The following is a 25,232-nucleotide window of genomic DNA, read 5'->3' as shown; positions in this document are numbered from 1 at the left end:
TGTAATTTAAATTGAACATGTATTTTATTATGGGTATCATGCAGCCTGTCATTACCCAAATGAGCTGTGTGAGGTAGCTAAAAGCAGCGCATCCTTCACATATTGGATTAAAAATGTGCAGGACGACAGGGAAAACATGTTCCAGGATTCATATATTTATATATTTATTACAATGCCTTGCAAAAGTATTCATCCCCCTTGGTGTTTGTCCTGTTTTGTCGCATTACAAGCTGGAATTAAAATGGATTTTTGGGTGGTTTGTACCATTTGATTTACATAACATGCCTAACACTTTAAAAGTGAAAATTGTTTTTTTTTTGTTTTTTTTTATTGTGACACAAACAATAATTAAGATGAAAAAACAGAAATCTGGAACGTGCAGGTACCTATTCATCCCCCCCAAGTCTATACTTTGTAGAGCCACCTTTTGCTGCAATTACAGCTGCAAGTCTCTCTATTAGCTTAGCACATCTAGCCACTGGGATTTTTGCCCATTCCTCAAGGCAAAACTGCTCCAACTCCTTCAAGTTAGATGGGTTGCGTTGGTGTACAGCAATCTTCAAGTTATGCCACAGATTCTCAATCGGATTGAGGTCTGGGCTTTGACTAGGCCATTCCAGGACATTTAAATGTTTCCCTTTAAACCACTCCAGTGTAGCTTTAGCAGTATGTTTAGGGTCATTGTCCTGCTAGACCGTGAACCTTCATCTCAGTCTCAAACCTCTGGCCGACTCAAACAGGTTTTCCTCCAGAATTGCCCTGTATTTAGTGCCATCCATCTTTCCTTCAGTCCTGACCAGCTTTCCTGTCCCTGCAGATGAAAAACATCCCCACAGCATGATGCTGCCACCACCATGCTTCACTATAGGAATGGTGTTCTCAGGCTGTTGGGTTTGCACCACACATGGCATTTCCCATGGTGGCCAAAAAGATACATTTTTGTCTCATTTGATCAGAGAATCTTCTTCCATGTGTTTGGGGAGTCTGCCACATGCTGTTGGGCAAACTCCAAACATGTTTTCTTAAGCAATTATTTTTCCTGGCCACTCTTCCATAAAGCCCCGCTCTGTGGAGTGTAAATAGACATCTGACGTCACGGCATACCACACATTCAGGAGAAAAATAATCCATTAGTGTTAACATAATTTTGACTAACCCTGTGTATATATATCTCACCTCATTATCTCTAGCCACTTTATCCTGTTCTATAGGGTCGCAGGCAAGCTGGAGCCTATCCCAGCTGACTACAGGCAAAAGGCAGGGTACACCCTGGACAAGTTGCCAGGTCATCACAGGGCTGACACATACTGTAGACACAGACAACCATTCACACCTATGGTCAATTTAGAGTCACCAGTTAACCTAACCTGCATGTCTTTGGACTGTGGGGGAAACCGGAGCACCCAGAGGAAACCCACGCGGACACGGGGAGAACATGCAAACTCCACACAGAAAGGCCCTCGCCGGCCCCGGGGCTCGAACCCGGACCTTCTTGCTGTGAGGCAACAGCGCTAACCACTACACCACCATGCCCCCCCTCTATCTATCTATATATATATATATATATATATATGGATATGATGCATCTTTAAGGTACATAAACGAAACATTATTAGATTTTTAGAATTAAGATTCTCAATGAAACATACAAGCTCCTTTCTTCTTAAGAGATACTTAAAGTACTAAATGTACAAAAGCTCTACCCTTGAGAGTAGCATGGAAAGGTACAGTTTAGTAGACTTTTGTGTGAGAGTGTCTATGTCCTATCCCCCCCGCAAAGGGTCTCTGCATGGCCCCAGAACTGGATACTGACATTACGCATAGAAACTTATGAAAATATGATGCAGTTTAGTCAGTTTTCAAGTATAATTTAAGTCCAGGTGACACAGTGGCATAGCAGTTAGCCGGTTCCCTTGTTGATCCCAAGCTTTGGTTACCGTCTGTGGAGTTTTTCGTGTTCTTTCCAAGTCCATGTTGGTTTCATTTGGGTGCTCATGTCTTAAAAACATGCTGATAGTTTCATTTAGTTTATTTACCAGGGGCACTGCACAACACAACTGTTGAGGCAGGCTTAGCAATATAGCTATTTTGCCTCTGTGGTCCATGAGCAGGCATACCTTGGGGTATATCAGGTGGTAAGTGGCTCAATGCAACCAACAATGACATGATATAGGTGGAGATAACTAGATGACTCGAAGAAAAACCAAAACAAACATGATCACATGGCATCTGTGGTTCAGCCATGACTCCCAGTCAAATGCATAGAATTTAGGGAACTGTGAAAAAAATAAGGATTGCATTCTTTAATAAACGAGAAGCAAGCTATTTGAGAGGGTTCTAGTTTTGGCTAGAAGTAAAAGCAAGACTTAATTAGATGAGGAGCAAGGAAATTTTCTAAATTCTTAAAATGGCTTTAACTCTTAGTGTGAATGAATGGTGATACGATCAATCCCACAATCAATTAACTGTTGGTTAAAGTATTTAAATGGGTTACATTTCTCAAATGGCATACATATACAGTACCAGCCAATAGTTTAGACACCGAACTGAATGTTTTTTTTTCTTTATTTTTATTCATTAAAAGACACTTAATGTCTTAAAGTAATCATGGGTGTTGTTTCTCTTTACTTAGTTGAGCGGTTCTTGACATGATATGGATTACTACAGTTGTGGAACAGGACTATTTACTGTATTGTTATTATTTACTATTTACTGTTTGATCTCAAATTCATTAAGAAGGCAAGAAACTCATCCACTAATTAACTTTTGATGAGACACCTGTTAATTGAAAAGCATTCCAGGTGACTACCTCATGAAGCTGGTTAAGATAACGCCAATAGTGTACAAAGCGTCATCAAGGTAAACAGTGGCTACTTTGAAGAATCTAAAACATCAAATATATTTTGCTTTTTTAACACTTTTTTTGTGTGCCACATGATTCCATTTATGTTCCAGATGTTATTTCATAGTTTTGATGTCTTCAGTATTGTTCTACAATGTACAAAATACAGGGAAAAAAAAATGAGTAGGGGTGTCCACACTTTTGACTGGTACGCTCTTAGAAAATAAAGTTCATGACTGTATGTTTAGGTCTACAATGGCTCGTCACTGGGGCAGGGCCTTCTAAAGTACTTTATTGTACCCTTTATATACTGCTTGGGAACATGTATGTACCTTTTTGGCCCTAAAACGATCCATATTAGTTACCTTGAGGTCCAATAATGAGCCCTAGGGGGTACATTAGTGTAGGTTGTACCTTGGGGGACAGAAATGGACTCCTGCTGTACCCCTATTTCTGACAGTGTACAGTATATATGACCAGCGAGTGGCCTAGTGGTTAGTGTGTCTGCCTCTCAATCAAGAGATCGTGAGTTTGACTCACGGTCGGGTCATATCAAAGACCATCATAAAAATGGTGCCTACTGCCACCTGGCAAGGCACGCTGCAGTACAGATGTGAGTGGGGAGTCAAACTCTTGCGGTTACCAGAGGACCAGCCCCCCACTGTAACTCTAGCTATGCAATATAGGCGAGAGGCCAAGGGCTACGAAATGGAAATCGGTGCTACCAAATGCATCATGAGTGGTGCAGGAAGGAAGGACTTTGACAGTAGTCAAAAGTAGTTTTGCTCGAAACACATCAATGCAGTGGATAGCAACATCAACTTCACTCGGGAGGATGTCAGTGGGAATAATCTAGCCTTCTTGGATTGTGATGTACACATTAGACAAGACAGAAGCCTTAGTATCGAGGTCTACCGGAAATCCACACACACAGCCCAGTACCTACTTTTCGACTCTCACCACCCACTGGAACATAAATTGGGGGTCATTAGGACCTTGCAACACAGGGCTCAGAACATTCCTACAACATTAGAGGGAAAAGAGAAGGAGCAGAATCATATCAAGAAAGCACTTCAGAATTGCGGTTATCCCAACTGGGCTTTCCTAAAGAGCATAAAAAGGAACATAACTGACAAGGATGATAACAGGAACAAACGCAAGAACATTGTCATTCCCTACATTTCTGGTCTATCTGAGAAACTCAGGAGGATCTTCTACAAACACAACATTCCGGTACATTTCAGACCCAATAACACCCTGAAGCAGAAACTGGTCCACCCTAAGGACAGAATACCCAGACACAAACAGGACAACGCAGTGTATGCAATTCAGTGCAGTGAGAATTGCACAAATTCGTATATTGGGGAGACGAAACAACCGCTATACAGGTGCTTGGCCCGACACAGGAGAGCCAGCTCCTCAGGCCAGGACTCGGCTGTCTACATTCATTTTAACAATGAACAACACTCATTTCGGGATTGTGACGTACGCATTTTAGCCAGAGAGGATCGTTGGTATGAGCAAGGAGTCAAAGAAGCCATTTTTGTCAACCTGGAACGGCCATCACTGAACAGAGGAGGGGGTCTAAGACATCATTTGTCAACCATCTACAAGGTGGTCTTGGACACTCTTCCCAGACGGCTGGGTGTACACCAGGACCCAGCTGTTTTCGGGGACTCACAGGAGGACAGAGAGAGTCAGATTGCCATTGATCACCCTAATGACTCGCCGTTCACACCCAGCCTCCAGCGACCCACACCAACATGATGCCTCAATGACACCTTAGATGAGCTGGTCATCAGAATTCTGATTCTGAGGCCAAGTTTACATTAGACCGTATCTGTCTTGTTTTCTTCGCGGATGCACTGTCCGTTTACATTAAAACGCCTGGAAACGCCGGGAAACGGGAATCCGCCAGGGTCCACGTATTCAATCCAGATCGTGTCTGATCCGGTGCTGTGTAAACATTGAGAATACGCGGATACGCTGTGCTGAGCTCTAGCTGGCGTCGTCATTGGACAACGTCACTGTGACATCCACCTTCCTGATTCGCTGGCGTTGGTCATGTGACGCGACTGCTGAAAAACGGCGCGGACTTCCGCCTTGTATCACCTTTCATTAAAGAGTATAAAAGTATGAAAATACTGCAAATACTGATGCAAATACTGCCCATTGTGTAGTTATGATTGTCTTTAGGCTTGCCATCCTTCCACTTGCAAGTGGTAAGTGACTTGCGCACAGCGGCTCAGTCCCGAATCACTGCTCGTGCACTACACTCGCGCGCTCTGTGAGCTGCGCAGGGCCGGAGTGCGCACCCTCGAGAGGGCACTCGCTGTTCAGGGCGGAGTGATTTGGAGCGCAGCCGCTGAGGAGGAAGCGATGAGCCGCACTGACACATTTCAACTTACGTGCCGAATTAGTCATGTGATTAGCGTATCCGTGTATTGGCGTTGCTGTGTGCACGCTAATCGTTTTTAAAAACGTTAATCTGATGATCCGCTGATACGGTCTAATGTAAACCCCACCTGATTCTGAGCCAGGAGAGGATAAATATCTGATACTCCCTATTAGTCAGACAGAACTGAGGAAGCCTTTTGGACGAGAGGTGAAACGTTTTCAAGAATCTTCAAGCAAGTCCAGTTGCCCATTTCTACCACCCACAGTTTGACAGTGTATATATATATATATATATATATATATATATATATATATATATATATATATATATATAAAATCATATGTTGTAGACAATATTTCAGATGATAAGCTCTACATCAGACAATGAAAATATAATGTATTACATAGTCATAAGATGAAAATAAACAATTGAAGAGTTTATACAAAATTTAAGCACAAAAAAAGTGGTGGTGGGGGGTGAATCATATGTTGGAGCCTTGAACAATCACAGTCAAATGTCAGAACAGTGTTTTTAATTGAATCTCTCAGTTGATCTTTCCATATATAAAATCAATTTGTCTTCAAGTTCCATATCTCAAGTAATAAAATGCTACCGTATATCTTTCATTCCTCATAGATAATCTCCAGCAACCATAGACATGCTCCGTGTGATAAGAATGTGAGTGTATGAGATACTAAAGTATGTCCGATAGTTTTACCTCACTCAGCTGTGATTGAGATGTTTTTCAACAAAAGGTTTCCTTCATTTGATTACCCCAAGATCATTTTCATGATGAGGAGGCCTGATATCCCTTTATAGCATGTGTGAGGACACGTCTTGTGTCTGTACCTCTCATTATGAAAAGCCTGTTCAGGTGCCAGTCTGCACTGAAAGATATAACGGAGAGATTTATTCAGAGTTAATGGCACCTCACTGAATAAGCTATCATATAGGCATAATTGTATCAGAGTTGAAGTAAGCGAGATTAATCAGCTCAGAGTGCTCTATAAAAGACAGAAAATGTATAGAGGTTAAACACTAACCTCTTATAGCATAGTATTTTTAAGTGCAGAACTGCTGAAGTAACATGGTGGTTATTTTTTTTAATAAGATGTAGCCACAAATTAATATATTGAGGCCACTAATTACTATTTCAAGGCCACATTTTGACGAGCCCACAAATTATGTTGTTATGGACATGATTAGTAACTTGAGCACCAATTGCCATTGTTCTATGTTTATTTATTTATTCATTTATTTATTTATATTTGGTCATGTGCCTTTGTTTTGGTTTTTATCTTGTCTCCATTCCAGTCCTCTCATTGGTTAATTACCTTACTGTGTTCACCTGTTCTCATCATCTCATCTCATTATCTCTAGCTGCTTTATCCTGTTCTACAGGGTCGCAGGCAAGCTGGAGCCTATCCCAGCTGACTACGGGCGAAAGGCGGGGTACACCCTGGACAAGTCGCCAGGTCATCACAGGGCTTCAACTGTTCTGTGATTAGTTATTTATTTATTCCTTGTAGTTTCTATTTCTCGTGGGCGAAGTCTTGCCAATCATAATCTGAGTGTTTTTGTCTGTTGCTTTTCAGTTTTCCAACAAGGTTATCCTTCTTTATTGCATACTTGTGCATTGACCTCTGTATTAAATTTTGACTATGATTCTTGGAATAACCAGAATAAAGCCCACTGTGAGATATATATATGTCCTATATATATATATATATATATATATATATATATATATATATATAGGACATGCGTGATGCCAAGATCATCACGCTGTACAAGAAGAAAGGGGACCGCAGTGATTGCAACAACTATTGTGGTATCTCGCTCCTCAGCATCATCGGCAAAGCCTTCGCCCACATTGTCCTCAACAGACTGCAGCTCCTCGCCAAGCGGGCGTACCCAGAGGCACAGTGCGGCTTTAGAGTGGCCAGATCGACCATCAACATGGTTTTCTCCCTGAGACAGCTACAGGAGAAGTGCCATGAGCAGAGACAACCCTTGCTCATCGCCTTCATCGACCTGACCAAGGCGTTTGACTTGGTCAGCAGAGAAGGACTCTTCATCCTCCTACACCAGACTGGATGTCCCCCCAAGCTCCTGAGGATGATCACGTCCTTTCATGACAACATGAGCAGCACTGTTCAGTACGATGGATCATCCTCAGACCCCTTCCCAATCAAGAGCAGTGTCAAGCAGGGGTGCATCCTCACTCCGACTCTCTTCGGCGTGTTCTTCTCCCTGCTGTTGCGCCCTCTACTCCCACCAAGAACGCAGACTGAACGCCTTCCACATGTGCTGTCTCAGAAGACTTCTGGGCATCACCTGGCAGGACCGTGTCACCAACACAGATGTCCTGGCCAAGGCAGGGATGCCCAGCATGTTTGCCATGCTGACCCAGAGATGCCTGCGCTGGCTAGGCCACGTCAGCCACATGGACGACGGCCGCATCCCAAAGGACGTGCTGTATGGTGAGCTGGCCACAGGCTCCAGACCCACAGGATGACCCGCACTATGCTACAAGGACATGTGCAAGGGCGACCTGCGGGCAGGCGGCTTCAACCCCACAGACCTGGAGATGGCGGCCTCAGACCATGCTGACTGGCGGTCCACCACCAAGGCCGTTGTTGGGGAAGCCGAGGAAAGGAGAGAGACCCGGTGGGGGAGAGGAGGCTCCAACAACAGCGGAGACTGCAGACGGCATCAGTAGACACCGTATATAATATATTTTTTTAAACACTTGCATCTTGCCTCTAACCAAAAGTTACATGAGTACTTTTTTGACCATGAAATACATGTCAAGAAGCTTAACTCATGGCCTTATTATATTCATTCATGGCCATGAAAAAAAAAAAACAACAACACCATGCCCCTTCGGCAGCTCCATATTTAATAGCTTGATTGTAGCAACTGCTTTTATAATAATAATAATATCATCAACAACACTTATTATTAATTAAATGGTACTACTGTTACTGACTGATGCATATACAACAATAATTTTTCTTTTAAACATACCATATCCTGTATGTGCTTAAACACAGTCAATTTTAGTGAATATTCATTTTTATCACAGATGTATGAAAAGCAGAAATAGTATGTCAGAAAAAAATTACACTGTGTTCAGCACAGCACAGATGCATGAATGCCTGCCTTCACTGATTAGACTTGGCAGTACCACAAGCACAATTATCACGTCATGCTTAGTAATTATCTAATCAGTCGCTTTCCACGCTGCATGCAGGGTGTGCCTGCTATTCATTTATTCAGATATTCATTTATTTGTTTTGATTGCCTCATGCCACATCTTGACCTCTGATCCAAGTTTCCTCAGCCAAATCCCTTTGCCAAATGACTGCATAACATGGTCCAACATGGGCAGAGGGCAACCACAGCATCACATTAAACCAAAAGGTGGCGCTTTCTGTTTGCTTATACTTTTTCAAAACCGTTAGAGACAGAGCCCCGTCCTCCTTCAGGGCACTTCTGGTGCTGCTCCTGTCGGAGTCTCCTGGGAATGTTTAAGAATGCCAGGCTTGCATGGCTTTAACTACACTGTGAATGGACACGGGTATAGAACTCAGAAGTGGAATCCTGGACGTCTGCGTTCAATTTGTTTGTGAATGTTTTGCTCTGTTGGCTGATTATCGTCTTGTAATCTGACTGGATATTTCTCTAATCGTTTCCAGTCTTTCACACAGACTTAAAGTCTCTCCGTCTTCACTACAGAATCCATACCTCCTGTAGACACGCTGGTGTCCCGAATGATTAGACCTTTGCTGGTTTGATGGATTTTGTAAGGCAGATTGTACAGGTGCTGGAGGCAAGAATGACAAGGATGATGGGGGAAAATACAACACACACTGAAAGCGTTTCTCAGCATCAAGTGTGACTCATGGAAAAGGTTGAGCTTACGTTTTAACCATTATCTAAATCCAGTATGGACATTTTTTTTTAGGGTTGAGTAAAAATCATGTTATTATTAGTGCGCTTGGTGTGACTTGTTTCTGAAGGAGAAAGTAGTGGTTCATTGAACAGCTAGCCATAGTAATATAATCAGTTTCTCTATGTTGAGTCTTTCAGAAAGTAGTGATCCCATCCCATCCCATCCCAGTGTTCATTTTCTACTGGCTCATGCGTACAAAATTGGAAGATTAGCATCCAGACAAACTGAGAGATATCAGAGGAGGTGTATGTGAAATTAATTGCTACTGGAAGCAAATCCAGGTTGCACGGTGGTGTAGTGGTTAGCACTGTCGCCTCACAGCAAGAAGGTTCTGAGTTCAAGCCCAGTGGCTGATGGGGACCTTTCTGTGTGGAGTTTGCATGTTCTCCCCGTGTCTGTGTGGGTTTGCTCCGATTTCCCCCACAGTCCAAAGACATGCAGGTTAGGCTAATTGGTGGCTCTAAATTGACTGTAGGTATGAATGTGAGTGTGAATGGCTGTTTATCTGCAATGAACTAGTGACTTGTCCAGGATGTACCCCACCTCTCACCCATAGTCAGCTGGGATAGGCTCTAGCTTGCCCGTGACCCTGCACAGGATAAGCGGTGATGGATGGAGTTGTTTAACCAGGAACCAGCTAGTATTCTGGTAACTGTGACCTCTGTGGTAGGGAGGGGAAACAACAACACATTCAAGTTTATGATGTGGGTTTTTTTTTGTTGTTTTCTTTAGTTAGGTTGGGTTAAAAAACGATTTTGCTCTCTAGAGTATATGTTAGTTAGCTGGTTATAGTTATTGATAAGAACTCTGGAGATGTGCTTGAGGAAAAGCCCTAGATTCAGACGGTCTGCACCTGACCATTGTGCTGTGAGATAACAGCGGAAGAACCATTTTACTTCAACCAGGGTTATCAAGGTGCTAATTATATTTTATTCTGTCCACATTCACTGGATATGAGCAATCACACACTCTGATTGGCTACTACTAGGATATCAGCTCATATACCGTGAGTAGAGAAAAACCAAATGGCGGCGTGTGTTGCTGAACCAACTGAGGACGAAATAAAAACTCGACTCCAAAACAAAAGCCCCAAAAATACAAAAAGAAAACCCCAACAACATATGGATTAAAAATATTTGACGGTCAGAACATATCTTTTTTAATTTTCCAAGAATTATCATCATCATATCATTTTTCACAAATTGCTACTGTCATTTCGCCGGTTTGTTTACATTCTAAGCAGAAATTATTTTGCTGTATGAAGATTTTATTCATCAAATTTGCAAAAATACACATAAAATGCTCTGTTTTTCAACATCCAGTGAACATGGAAAGAATAAAACAGTTATTCCACTCAATCTCATTGTACCTGGCTTATAGCCAACTCGGTGCTACACGCCTCGTCAGCTATCAGCTCAAGTACGACTCGATTTTGTGGAATAGCTGTTAATTATTTGGTGCTTTAAAAATGATGCTTCCATCCATCCATCCATCTATTTCAAGCAACAAGATGTCATCTAAATTGCACCAGTCAGAGTGATGGAGGGACTGAAACACACACTTACACCCCATATCCATCAACCATGCATCTTCACTTCATCCATATTTTATGCTTCGTAATCTTAAATCTGCCCGTTCCCATGCAGATGAGCTCTTGCCTTTGTCCAGATTCAAAACCTCGTTCCCCTGTTCTCCCTCCCTTTCTTGCTCAACCACTCCTTGTGAGTTTTTTGGTGCTCAGTGTTCGGCTTAAGCCATGCCTCTTTTGAGCTTTGCACTACAGAGCGAGATCAATTATTTATCGGCATACATAATTCATGCGACATCCCTGCTCGACACAGTGTGGGCCAGCTATCCCTCCCTCTCTTTCTTTTTCAAAACCCCTTTGCCTTTCCCTCAGAAATCCTCACTGCTCTCCCGTGATCCTCCATCCCACTCTTAAATCTCATCCATCTCTCTTACACCCCACTGCCTCTCATCAAATCTCAGTAACCCCCTTCAAAATTCGGCTGCATTTCTATTTTGGTGTCATTCTGCTCACTCTCTCTCTCTCGCTCTTTCTCTCTCTCTCTCTTCCTACTCTAGCATCCACATCACTTTTTCTTTCCCCTTTTAATTTTCTCTCATTTATCTGTGCGCGCTTTTATCTCGCCTTCATGCACCAGGTCCATTTCCCTTTGTTGATATGACAGTGCAGAGAAGCTAGTCTGAATTAGCATTGAGGTGCATTGCTAACGATGTAGCGATTGGCTTCTCTGCTCTCGCATTAAAGCCAATCTCAGGTCTAAATGAGCAAGAGGGATGAACAGGCTGCAGTATGCCCTGTGGGCCATGTAGTTCTCTTGCCTGGTTGGTTATCTGGCTGTCGTGGTTTTCACTGTTGTTGCAGTGCTGTGTTCTGGCACGAAGCCTCCATTCTCTCCAGCATTTCATTACTCACTCTCTATCATTACTTTGCACTTTACAGCCATCTGGGTCTCCAGTGTAGGACAAGGAAAAATCTATTCCTCATACATCCGTGCAATGTTCAAAAGTCTGACTGTAAACCCACGTTTTTATTCCATCATTGTGCTCAGGTGATTTATTATTAAGGAGATATTCATTCCCTTGCAGAAAAAAAATTCACATATTTTGCATGTAAAATGTGAATACTTTTGTCGTAAATAATAAGACATGTCCTTCCTGTCAATAAAATAAATGAATTGTGTGTAAAAACAATCATGAGATCACGTGTGAAAATAAATACACATCCTTTTTATTTTCCATCCTAAAAAAAAAAAGATGAATTTGAAGATGCCATTTTATCCAAATAGTATTAAAAACAGTTGTTACACCAAAAATGGTCATCAAGATGATACTACATGTACAGTACACCTCCTACAGGAAGTCTCATCTCATCATTCACCTCATTATCTCTAGCCGCTTTATCCTTCTACAGAGTCGCAGGCAAGCTGGAGCCTATCCCAGCTGACTACGGGCGAAAGGCGGGGTACACCCTGGACAAGTCACCAGGTCATCACAGGGCTGACACATAGAGACAGACAACCATTCACACTCGCATTCACACCTACGGTCAATTTAGAGTCACCAGTTAACCTAACCTGCATGTCTTTGGACTGTGGGGGAAACCGGAGCACCCGGAGGAAACCCACGTGGACACGGGGAGAACATGCAAACTCCACACAGAAAGGCCCTCGCCGACCCCGGGGCTCGAACCCAGGACCTTCTTGCTGTGAGGCGACAGCGCTAACCACTACACCACCGTGCCGCCCCCAACAGGAAGTGTTAATTAATAATGGCGTAATTAATACAGTCCTATAGACAACACATTATCCGTACGTTGTTTCACATTCATGAGCAGAGGTGGCAGCAGGAAGTTTTGGATGGGTGGCGACGTGTCGCGTGCCAAATCTAGGGGTGCCCGGGGGCGTGCTCCCTGGGAAATTTTGGAATTTTTAACCTTCTAAAACGCTATTTCCCGCATTTTGAGAGGCGAATTTTGTGGAGTAAAGCTAAGTTTAATGTCTCTATTAGAGTACATTTCGTCCATGTATTTTTTTCGATATGAAACAGAACCAATGATACTATCATGTAATTACGTCTACTTAGTATCGTTGAGAGGATAACACCCTCTTACCATGAGTTTGGTATTTTCTACTGTGTTTACATGTGAGTAAATATACATACAATGTTCAAATGTACCTTGCTTAATTGAAGGAACCAAAGTAGCACATTCTCTTGTCATTGAAAGATTAGAAGGCAGCAGCAATGGGGGTCAAGTCCATGGTGTCCATCTTTATGTACATGTAGCAGTGTACAGGTGTTCAGTCGTTGTTCGGTCATCGAAGACCAAAGGTATGTCAACACCCTTTTCAAGGTGGAGAAAGCTCCGGGGTGCCAGGATAAAGGGACGCAGCGGGATTTAATAAGGGAAAACAAAGACACGTTTATTCACACTACTCTCTCCTTTTCTTCCTTGTCAATAGTCAAAGGACTCCCATTGGAACGTGCCCCCCCAACATAATTTTAGGGGGGGCAGTTGCCACCCCCCGCTGCTGCCACTGATGAGTCAATATTGATTTGAAATGTGAATAATTTTGTTTTAAGTGTAATTTAAAAGTGCTGACTACAAAATCATCTGAATTTTTTTAATTTTTGTGGCTACTGCATCATAGAGGCGAAGCGAGGCAGTAGCCACTATATCATCATATTGTAAGAATGAGTGGAACAATAGCGCACTGCGCATGTGCATACGCATAAGGATTACGTACAATCACCAGAACAGCGAATCGTGATCTCGCAATACAAACAGTTGATCTCATGTTATCAAAGGTACACAAGAACGAGTGGCGAAGCCACTGTCATCGTGTTGTACCATTGTAAGAATGAGCGTAACAATAGCGAAACTTCGTAACCAATCAGCACTTATCCTGATCAAGTTCGATTACCCGTTCTACTTCTTGATAAACTTTGGAACCAATCAGAACCAGAAATGACATAAGAGAAACCTCGTTATAACTTCATAGTATCGGAAGATAATCGGCAGATAAAAAGATAAACGAAATTCACCTTGTGGTTCGCCAAGGCTACTGATTCGATATCAAGTGAATGGTGTATATTTTAAGAAAATTTACCTTTTGATTATCACAGCTTTTGTTTGGTCCTTCTGAAAGGTCAAATGAAAGGTTTTGTAAGTGTCTTGGCCGATATATTGAAAAGCCGATATCGAACTTCTGCTATTCACTTAATTTTTTTTATTTTATTTTTGATTTTAGAGTCTTTACACTACACTTGTGAAAAAAAATGTGCTCATTAGTACTAAATAATGCTTCTGAGACCATTCATGAACAAGTGCTTTCTTACTATTTTGAAAATCGATATATTGTTCACAGCACTGGATTTTGAACAAAAGACAGTCAACAAAATCAGTAACCAAAATACTCCAAGCCCTGATGCTGCTCACAGCTTGGTGATGCTTGCAATAGATGAGGCGAGTATCATTGAGAACATGTACAGTATATATGCGATATTTACTGCATGGACATGGGATCAGAAAACAATTTTATTTATAAGCATTAGCCACATGTACCCATAAGGTACCCCCTCCCCCTTTCTTTCTTTTTTTTTTAATTACTGTGCATGACATTTTCCTATGTCTCGCAAGAACAATATCATCTGGATGAGATGTGATCATTCTGATGTCCTGAGGGTTGCTTTTCTCCATTTTTGGGACCGTTTTCTTCCCTCATGAAGTGAACAGTATGGCCCTACGGAAACAGTCGAACGTGAGGAGCTTTAATTAATTAGCATAACTATGGAACTGTGTCACACCAAGATGGCGATGCATGGAAAACATCGCGACTCTGCGTCGACCTCGGAGAGTTTTTAGTCGCAGGGATGTAATTTGTCGTTGACATTTGTGAATAGATCCGTGAAACAAAAGACAAATATATATTTTCTGTTACTGCTTTTGTCTTATTTCTTTCTCTGTAAGATCAAAACTTTAGGTGTATAACTCCATACTCACTACTGTGGAGTCGAGCCCATGCATTCTAAAGCTAAGATAGCGAAACGCTAGCTAGAATGATTGAGTTATTCATCCAGAAAAATGACACGTCATCTAACCTTGCTCTATCTTACAGTTGCACTCACTAGGCAGGCTTTCCTTTTCTTTTCCGTTGGCTTTTAGCTGGTGGGAGAGCCGAATCCGCCATGTTTGCCCATGCCAACTTGTTTTGGTTAAAAGTAGGTCAGACACGCCCCACGGTGGTCATGTGATATTGTTGCTCACTGGCTTTGGCGATCTTCAGAATCGTAAAGTGCGAGATGCATTTTATCTTGGCAAAACATTTACTCATAGGATACACGGTGTGTGCAGCAGCGAAACATCTCGAAACTCCAACAGCAATAGACATAGAACATTTTGCCTGGAATTCAACTTTGCAATCAGAACCTTTAACTAAAATTAGTTAGTATGTTATAATAGATGGAATGAAGCCAGATCTTGAAGTCAGACTTTTGTACTCCGCTGCATGGTGCACCATTTGACACTTGTAAATGTAATAAGAATGTACATCAATAAAGATATTATGATGAAAAAATTTATTTCATTAAATTTATTTCATTAATGTGTCTATGTCAAATCCCAGAATGTTAAGAAATGTCTCATCTTGGTTATACACACACATATATAGTCTATCACATTCAGTACATTCTTTCTCCTCAAGCCTTCCACTAATTCACTTCAACCTCAGCATTCTTCAACATTCCTTGAACATGGTGGGCTTTCTGAAGAAGGCATGTTGTCCATATTGCTTTATTCATCAAGCTCAAGGGTTCTCATCTTTTCCACTGCCCTGCACAATGTGAAGCTTTCCAGACTGCTGCTATACACCTGATCATCTAAATACAGTATCAAGCTCTTCAATGAAACATTGGGTGTGCATGGAAGATGGAAAAGCTGAGAACCCCTGCTGTAGAATGTCTATTTTTGTGGGCTTCTATCTTGTATAAGTTTTTTTTTTCCCCACCAACTTCTCCACCAATTAGTATCAATAAAGTCTATTAAAAATATTGGTGTTTGCAGTGCATGTCCTATGGGAAGAGTGGTCTGCTTGGAGCCTGTGCTCGGTCTCGTGCGGCCGGGGCTCTCGGACTCGGAGCAGGAGCTGCGTGGGCCCTGAGCGCCGAGCCGAGGCCTGCCCACGTCTTGATGTGCAGAACAAACTCTGCTATATAGCTGTGTGCCCTGGTTAGTATCATTTCCCATTTCTCAATCATGCTCGTCTCTGAATGGGTCCATGTTCTTTTATTGTGCTACTGCTTTGTCCATATTGTCCATTTTTTATTGTCTTTGTTAATATTGTTGTTCTCTGGTTGTCCACTGCTTATTTTTTTTTTTAATTCAGAAAAGCATGTATTTGTCTATTCATACTCTTTTATGTAAGCTAAAAAGTGCTACCAGTTATACTATTCTCTTTCCGAGCCTGTTGCATGTGAGCAGTGCGAAGCTGCTGTGAGACCTGGCTACCATCAGATTGATGTGACCCCATGATTTCTTTATACTGTTGACAGTAGAGATGCATGGATACCATTTTTCAGACAGAGTACCTTTACTGGCTAATAGTTATTATTCTATCCACATTCATTGGGTATGAGCAATGGCGTGCTCTGATTGGCTACTCTACGACCAGGATATCAGCTCATACACTACCGTTCAAAAGTTTGGGGTCACTTTGAAATTTCCTTATTTTTGAGAGAAAAGCACTGTTCTTTTCAATGAAGATCACTTTAAACTAATCAGAAATCCACTCTATACATTGCTAATGTGGGGCGGCACGGTGGTGTAGTGGTTAGCGCTGTTGCCTCACAGCAAAAAGGTCTGGGTTCGAGCCCCGTGGCCAGCGAGGGCCTTTCTGTGCGGAGTTTGCATGTTCTCCCCGTGTCCGCGTGGGTTTCCTCCGGGTGCTCCGGTTTCCCCCACAGTCCAAAGACATGCAGGTTAGGTTAATTGGTGACTCTAAACTGACCGTAGGTGTGAATGTGAGTGTGAATGGTTGTCTGTGTCTATGTGTCAGCCCTGTGATGACCTGGCGACTTGTCCAGGGTGTACCCCGCCTTTCGCCCGTAGTCAGCTGGGATAGGCTCCAGCTTGCCTGCGACCCTGTAGAAGGATAAAGCGGCTAGAGATAATGAGATGAGATGAGATTGCTAATGTAGTAAATGACTAGCCTGGGAAATCCCATGCTGCTTTGCACAATCGTTCCGATCTGAAAAGACAGCATGGAAACTATGGTCTAAAGGCTCGCCTGAGTTAGGGAGCCAATCAGAGAGTGGGGAGGGGTGGAAAGACGGTGACGCATACTACTCGACAAACGGAAGCTTGTAGTTTATTTGGGACTGTTTACGGATCACATTTAACATGGCGGCGAGCAATACGAACCAAACTTTCGATCAAGCTTTAGACACTGTTCTGAATAGTTTAGAGCGAAAGTTTGTTTTAAAAAAAAAGAACAGCGTTTGGCGTTACAGTCTTTCGTTGACACGAAGACAGATGCCTTTGCCTTGCTCCCGACAGGGTTTGGTAAAAGTCTCATTTACCAGCTAGTCCCCTTAGGCTGCTGGGCCATAGAAGGTTCACGCTGCACGCTACACGCGTGTAAAGAAAAGTGGACAAACGTAGCATGACTTGCTCTGGGCCATAGAACGGTGTTCACGTTGCACGTTGCACGCTGCACACTTCACGCGTGAAGCGAGAAATGAACATGCACACTTTTTTCTAGGCGTGAAGATGGAAATTCCAGTCAATGCATGCGGTCACCGCCGCGCCAGCCAATCAGAACGGGTCTAGGGAGATAACTCTATGCTTTCAGGGGAAAACTTCAGAAAAAATATAATTGAATGGTATAATTGAAAAATATTTCTTCATCGGCATTGTCAAGCAGATTATAGAATGTTCGGTGAAATTCACCACGGGTTTCTCTCAGAAGGAAGTGTTCTCGGCTCCAAATTCTGTTCCTTTTTCTCTTCCTCTGGCTCAGTAAAAGCAGAATGAGGCAATCGTCGTCATCCAAAGAGTCCGTATTGTTGGTTACTCGGTCAAAGTAGAACAGACGCAACACGTGAACATCCAAGCATGAAGTTTAATGGCCCAGGGTCCGGTTCTTCACGTGAGCGTGTAGCGTGCAGCATGCAGCGTGCAGCGTGAACCTTCTATGGCCCAGCAGCCTTAGTGGCTAAGCAGATGGGGTTTAGCCAAACCCCGGTCGTTGCGGTAGTCTCGCCACTGACTGCCTTGGTGGAAGACCAGGTAAAGGAGGCAGGCGATCTCGGGATTTCTGCGGCACAGCTTGGTCCAGAGCAGGAAAATGCTATCAAGAGTTTCTTCTTCGTCGCTCTAACTACGTCACTGGGTACAACTGCCATGATTGGCCATGGGCTACGTATACGCCAAATGATAGACATTCGCAACGTCCAATAAACGGCCGTTGACAATCGTAAACCACACCTCCCCTACGAGAAATTCAATAGGCGGATTCCAGACCATATTTCACTTGTGATATGGTCTGGTATTAACCAGACTAGTAAATGATTATTCTAGCTGCAAATGTCTGGTTTTTGGTGCAATATCTCCATAGGTGTATAGAGACCCATTTCCAGCATTTAATTGTACAATGTGTTTGCTCATTGTCTCAGAAGGCTAATGGATGATTAGAAAACCCTTGTACAATCATGTTAGCACAGCTGAAAACAGTTGAGCTCTTTAGAGAAGCTATAAAACTGACCTTCCTTTGAGCAGATTGAGTTTCTGGAGCATCACATTTGTGGGGTCGATTAAATGCTCAAAATGGCCAGAAAAATGTCTCGACTATATTTTCTATTCATTTTACAACTTATGGTGGTAAATAAAAGTGTGACTTTTCATGGAAAACACAAAATTGTCTGGGTGACCCCAAACTTTTGAACGGTAGTGTATATGTGAGTAGAGAAAAACAAAATGGTGGAGCATGTTGCTGAACCATCCAAGGACGAAATAAAAACTCTACTCAAAAACAAAACCCCCCAAAATACAGAGAAGCAATAAAATATGGAACAAGTGTTGGCAGGCAAAACAAACCTCGCCCAGCAGCACGTATTTTACACCTATATGTTGATAATGGGAATATTTCTCAATCATCAGCTATCAGGTTACAGTCCTATGAAAATCCATGACCTTGAGTTTGACATTTCAAAGTCATTCAAGGTCAAACATCATGGTGGCAACTGAAAGCCGATATGGGACTTCTTATATGTTGATAATGGTAAATATCTGGCTATCATGAACCATTTTAAAGTTATAGCCCTTTGAAAAACCATGACCTTCAGTTTGACCTTTCAAGGTCAAAGCTCATGGTGCCAAATGAAAGCCCATATGGCACTTCCTATAAGTTGATAATGGTAAATATCTGTCTACCATCAACCGTTTTCAAGTTACAGACCTCTGAAAATCTGTGACCTTGAGTTTGACCTTTCAAGGTCATGGTGCCAAATGAAAGGCCATATGGGCATTCCTATATGCTCATAATAGTAAACATCTGTCTATCAGCAACTGTTTTTGAGTTATAATGGAAAATGTTATATTGACCGAAAGGTTGACCTTTCCAGTGACCTTGACCCCATTACCCCCAAAATTTAATCAGGTAATCTGCGGACCATTGCCCACCTACCCTGAAAATGCGAAGTCAAACAGTGCAACCGTCTAGACGCTAGATTGTTAACAGACAGACACACAAACAAACAAAGCGCACTGATTACAATACCTCGCCCCGCTTACTCCATCGCAGGCGAGGTAATAAAAGTATTTGATGGTAAGAACATTTTTTTCCAAGAATTAGTGCATTTTTCACAAACTGCTGCTGTCATTTCGCCGGTTTGTTTACATTCTAAGTGGAAATGATTTTGTCGGACGTTTTGTACAAAGTTTTTATTTATGAAATTTCATCTCATCTCATCTCATCATCTGTAGCCGCTTTATCCTTCTACAGGGTCGCAGGCAAGCTGGAGCCTATCCCAGCTGACTACGGGCGAAAGGCGGGGTACACCCTGGACAAGTCGCCAGGTCATCACAGGGCTGACACATAGACACAGACAACCATTCACACTCACATTCACACCTACGCTCAATTTAGAGTCACCAGTTAACCTAACCTGCATGTCTTTGGACTGTGGGGGAAACCGGAGCACCCGGAGGAAACCCACGCGGACACGGGGAGAACATGCAAACTTCGCACAGAAAGGCCCTCGCCGGCCCCGGGGCTCGAACCCAGGACCTTCTTGCTGTGAGGCGACAGCGCTAACCACTACACCACCATGCCGCCTTATGAAATTTGCAAAAAATAAAAATGCTGTTTCTCAAAATCCAGGGAATGTGGATCAAATAAAACAGTTATTCCACTCAATCTCATCATACATGGCTTATAGCCCACTCGGAGCTACGCATCTCGACAGCTATCAGCTCGTGTACGACTTGATTTCATGGATTGACTGTTAAATACACCATGTAGTAAATCCAGAGAGAACAGTACCTCGCACTAATGAAGTGGTATATGGATAATACTGATTTTAGGGAATAATTTTACAGTAGAGTTATTTCCTGATTCTCAAGACAGCCCCATTCACATTCATGCAAATAATACTGAAATACCATTTCTGGCGATGGCTTTGAAATGGTTTCTCAGGAGGCTTCGAAATCAGAAGTTCAACCCCTGTACACCTGAGAAGAGGTGAAGAGTTTTTGGATGGCACATTTGGTGCAGAAGGTTAAAGTCCATCAAAATACTTCAAAGAAATGTAAAGCTTGACTTGTATCGTGAAAAGAAGCAATTTCTTTTAACAGAACATATTAAACAATACAGGAAAAAAACAAAACAATTGAACGGCCCTCTTTCTTTTCTATATGAAAGGACTGACAGTTGATTCTTTAAACATTCATTGCGAGAATGACAGACATAAAAGTGCCGATTAGCTGAGACAAAGAAATTGCATGTTGTCTTTTATCAAGAATCACATGGTAATGTAGATAATATACTGTAGTTAACCCTATCCGTTTAGTGTAATGGAATGGTGCTGGAATTGCACAGGGAATCCCAAATTCAATCCCCTGTGTGTCTGTGTAAACTCCTGAAAGAACCATCGCAAATTTCGTCAAGTGCACAGTTTGCATGGACTTCGCCCAGCTGAGCTTGCGGTATATGTCGGTCCAGTAGTGGTAGTGTGCATGCGTTCAGCTTGTGTGGTGACGCGTCCACAAAATCAAGTATAGTTTGGAGACATCCATGCGTACAGTCACGCATGTGTTGTGAAAAGCAACAGACGTACATCCATGGACATATACTTGGGCCTTAACTGTAGAAATTGGGTTTATTATAATTTTCTTTCTTTTCAGTATCATTTCCCTGATTGTTTTTATACTGTTTTTTTTTTTTTTTTACCTCTGTCTGTTCATCCATCCGTCCGAAACACCCTTTTTCTCAGCAACCACAAATCATAGCTACTTGGTACCAAACTGCAGCTTGGGGTTCTATACCGTGTATACCATTTTCAGGTCAGTCGCACATCGACTTCCTGTTTACCGACTGAATGTATTTATGAAATATGTAGCATGGATTTACAAAATTTTCATAACATTTTCGTCAGCAACTACAAATCACAGCTGCTTTATATTTGGTACCGAGCTTCAGCTTGGGGTTCTATACCGTGTATACCGTTTTCAGGTCAGTCACACATCGACTTCCTGTTTACCGACTGAATGTATTTATGAAATATGTAGCATGGATTTACAAAATTTTCATAACATTTTCGTCAGCAACTACAAATCACAGCTGCTTGATATTTGGTACCGAGCTTCAGCTTGGGGTTCTATACCGTGTATACCGTTTTCAGGTCAGTCACACATCAACTTCCTGTTTACCAACTGAATGTATTTACAAAACATACCGTATAGCGTGGATTTACAACATTTTCATAACATTTTTCTCAGCAACTACAAATCACAGCTGCTTGATATTTGGCACTGAGCTTCAGCTTGGGGTTCTATTGAGGTATTTCACTCACGTGACCAAGTCATGTGACGCTGCCATTTTGGACGGCACGGCTCGAATCAGTTTGAATGTGAGGAAGGCGACAAACGAAAAACATAAAAGAAAAAGGAGCGAGATGCAGAAAACACCTTCACTATCCAGCGACGTAGGGCATTTACAGGGCGAGCAGAGGGAGAGGTATTTGCAAAAATTGAGGTTAGCAGGCTTAGAGAACGACGTTTACCTGCTTCCACCAGGATTGTTCACTGACGTACGGAAGTACACGAAGCCCTCGTCTTTACCTGACTTCGGCCCACATGATCTGTATACCTATGTCGTTAAAAACCCATCGCCATACACAGGTATTGATCTGAAAGCGTACACGAGTTTGGATGCCTACAAATATTTTGTGTCAGGCTGGGTAACATGCCTACATCAGCGGGTCGTCCCTGGAGCCGGTGGTCGCCATCTGATTACAGCTAAGGTTTGTTCACATTTTCATTTACTTTCGGTCCTCAGGATAAACAAAATGTTATTAAATGTCATTGAAATAACTTCTTAGTCTGTTGAGACATGGCCCGTTATAAATTTGCTGTTACCAGGCAATGACCAAGAACTGTATTATTAGGGTCGGTGTAGTTGTAGCAGTGTATTGGCAACTAGCTGTTAGCACTAGCTAATGTCAACAACATAGTAGCTAGTATGTTACTGTAGCAATACTTACGTTCAGTCATTTGGATGACTGTTAAAACCTTTCAGTCTCAAGTTTTTCCTTTACTGGATTTACTAGTTAACGGAGCTAGCGCGCTCGGCCGAGCCGGGAGCCATCGCGCGCTCGGCGGCCGAGCCGGGAGCCATCGCGCGCTCGGCGGCCCAGCCGGGAGCCATCGCGCGCTCGGCGGCCCAGCCGGGAGCCATCGCGCGCTCGGCGGCCCAGCCGGGAGCCATCGTGCGCTCGGCGGCCCAGCCGGGAGCCATCGCGCGCTCGGCGGCCCAGCCGGGAGCCATCGCGCGCTCGGCGGCCCAGCCGGGAGCCATCGCGCGCTAGCTCAGTAAACTAGTAAATCCAGTAAAGGAAAAACTTGAGACTGAAAGGTTTTAACAGTCATCCAAATGACTGAACGTAAATATTGCTACAGTAACATACTAGCTACTGTTGTTGACATTAGCTAGCTTGCCGTCCAAAATGGTGGACACCGGGGCGTCACGTGACCCTGTGACGTCAGGTGAAATACCTCAATACCGTGTATACCATTTTCAGGTCAGTCGCGCATCGACTTCCTGTTTACCGACTGAATGTATTTATGAAATATGTAGCATGGATTTACAAAATTTTCATAACATTTTCGTCAGCAACTACAAATCACAGCTGCTTGATATTTGGCACCGAGCTTCAGCTTGGGGTTCTATACCATGTATACCGTTTTCAGGTCAGTCGCACATCGACTTCCTGTTTACCAACTGAATGTATTTACGAAACATACCGTATAGCGTGGATTTACAACATTTTCATAACATTTTTCTCAGCAACTACAAATCACAGCTGCTTGATATTTGGCACCAAGCTTCAGCTTGGGGTTCTATACCGTGTATACCATTTTCAGGTCAGTCGCACATCGACTTCCTGTTTACCGACTGAATGTATTTATGAAATATGTAGCATGGATTTACAAAATTTTCATAACATTTTTCTCAGCAACTACAAATCACAGCTGCTTGATATTTGGCACCGAGCTTCAGCTTGGGGTTCTATACCGTGTATACCGTTTTCAGGTCAGTCGCACATCGACTTCCTGTTTACCAACTGAATGTATTTATGAAATATGTAGCATGGATTTACAAAATTTTCATAACATTTTTCTCAGCAACTGCAAATCACAGCTGCTTGATATTTGGCACCGAGCTTCAGCTTGGGGTTCTATACTGTGTATACTGTTTTCAGGTCAGTCGCACATCGACTTCCTGTTTACCAACTGAATGTATTTACGAAACATACCGTATAGCGTGGATTTACAACATTTTCATAACATTTTTCTCAGCAACTACAAATCACAGCTGCTTGATATTTGGCACCGAGCTTCAGCTTGGGGTTCTATACCGTGTATACCGTTTTCAGGTCAGTCGCACATCGACTTCCTGTTTACCTACTGAATGTATTTACAAAACATATGGCATGGATTTTGACGCTATTTCAAGAAGCAAAATGCTATTTCAAAATGCCAGTTTCCCAGGATGCTATTTGAAATCCCTGGGGAGAGACACTACTCTTTACTTACCTGTTTCAAGGTTAATTATTTGTTGAAGTCAACATTCATAATAAGTGTCCTGTTCCTTCGATTGCTTTCATTCTGATATAAGTGAGAGCGGGGGAGATGCGCAAGTGAGCAGTAGCTCACAGTTGATCTTGATTTTTGTTTTTCATTCACAATGTCTGGAGAAATGACTTCTCTCTCTCACACTCTCTCACATACACACCCCTTGTCACCTGCCTCAGTGTAACTTTACTGGCACGACCACATTATGTTGTGGCAGCTAAATCAATCTCCAGTATAAATTATTAATGCAGCAATAACTATTGTAATATGGTTATTTAGGATCGCATTCACATCTGTACATATAGCACATATATTAGTGCGAGCACATACACATAATTTACTAACATTTAATAATTCATTAACTCCCAGGAACTGTTAACCCATTGTTTTATTTCTCTCCCTCTCCCTCTCTCTCTCTCTCTCTCTCTCTCTCATTCCCTTCATTCTGTTCAGCCACAGCTTGAAAATGCCCCATTCAGCTTCCCCTCCATCTCAGACAGACTAATGTAGATGACTCCAACCTTATTTAAACACATCCGCAGATGTGCATGCACCTGTTTGTGTGTGCTGACTCTCCTTTATGGCACTGCTGTCACCTTTCATGAGTGGGCTTTGCAGATCTCAGATTAGTTATTACCTCACTGCGATGAGCAATAAATCATTTGACTGTTACATTTCAATTTAGCTTCAGTTTGAACAGTCCTGAAAACCCCCATTAGGTTGCCAAGGGAAGGTATAGGGGTGCTGTCCAATCACCGTGATTGTCTTTGATTCGAGGTGGCGTGAGCAAGCAGGGCCGGCCAATCAGCACAAGCGTGGTTTTGACTGACGATGATTACAGCCTGTCTGCCAGCAAATCCTTTGCGTCCATCCTCCAGAGTATTCTCGCTCCAGACCATCTCACCTTACTCATATTCAAATGTCAGGCTGCGAGACTGTTGGTGACAAGCAATTCACTTGCAGCAATTAGCGGCAGGCAGGGTCAGGTCATGTCAGTAGACACTTCAGCTACTCACTGAAGCATGGTGGGCCACGAGAATCATTTTAGACATGGCAAATTATGCCAGTAACATGGTTGTTTCAGCCTTACAGGGCCTTGCACCCAAAGACTTTACTCTTTCTAGTGCTTGGCTTTCTTAATTTGGTTCTCAATATCTATTCA

At 42.6% G+C, this 25,232-nt stretch overlaps 1 protein-coding gene across 1 annotated transcript in view; it reads left to right on the top strand.

Annotated features, from left to right (window-relative positions):
• Positions 1-25,232, top strand: part of adgrb2 (adhesion G protein-coupled receptor B2) — an 836,040-nt gene that overhangs the window by 309,593 nt on the left and 501,215 nt on the right. Inside the window, exon 4 of the mRNA XM_060904734.1 lies at positions 15,785-15,949. Coding sequence (XP_060760717.1) covers positions 15,785-15,949 — 165 coding nt within the window. The remainder of the gene's footprint in view (positions 1-15,784; positions 15,950-25,232) is intronic.

This window comes from Neoarius graeffei, chromosome 22 (assembly GCF_027579695.1).
Source record: "Neoarius graeffei isolate fNeoGra1 chromosome 22, fNeoGra1.pri, whole genome shotgun sequence".
Classification (NCBI taxonomy): Eukaryota; Metazoa; Chordata; class Actinopteri; order Siluriformes; family Ariidae; genus Neoarius; species Neoarius graeffei.
The sequence above is the reverse complement of the archived record's forward strand: the minus strand, read 5'-3'. Positions and strand labels throughout refer to the sequence as shown.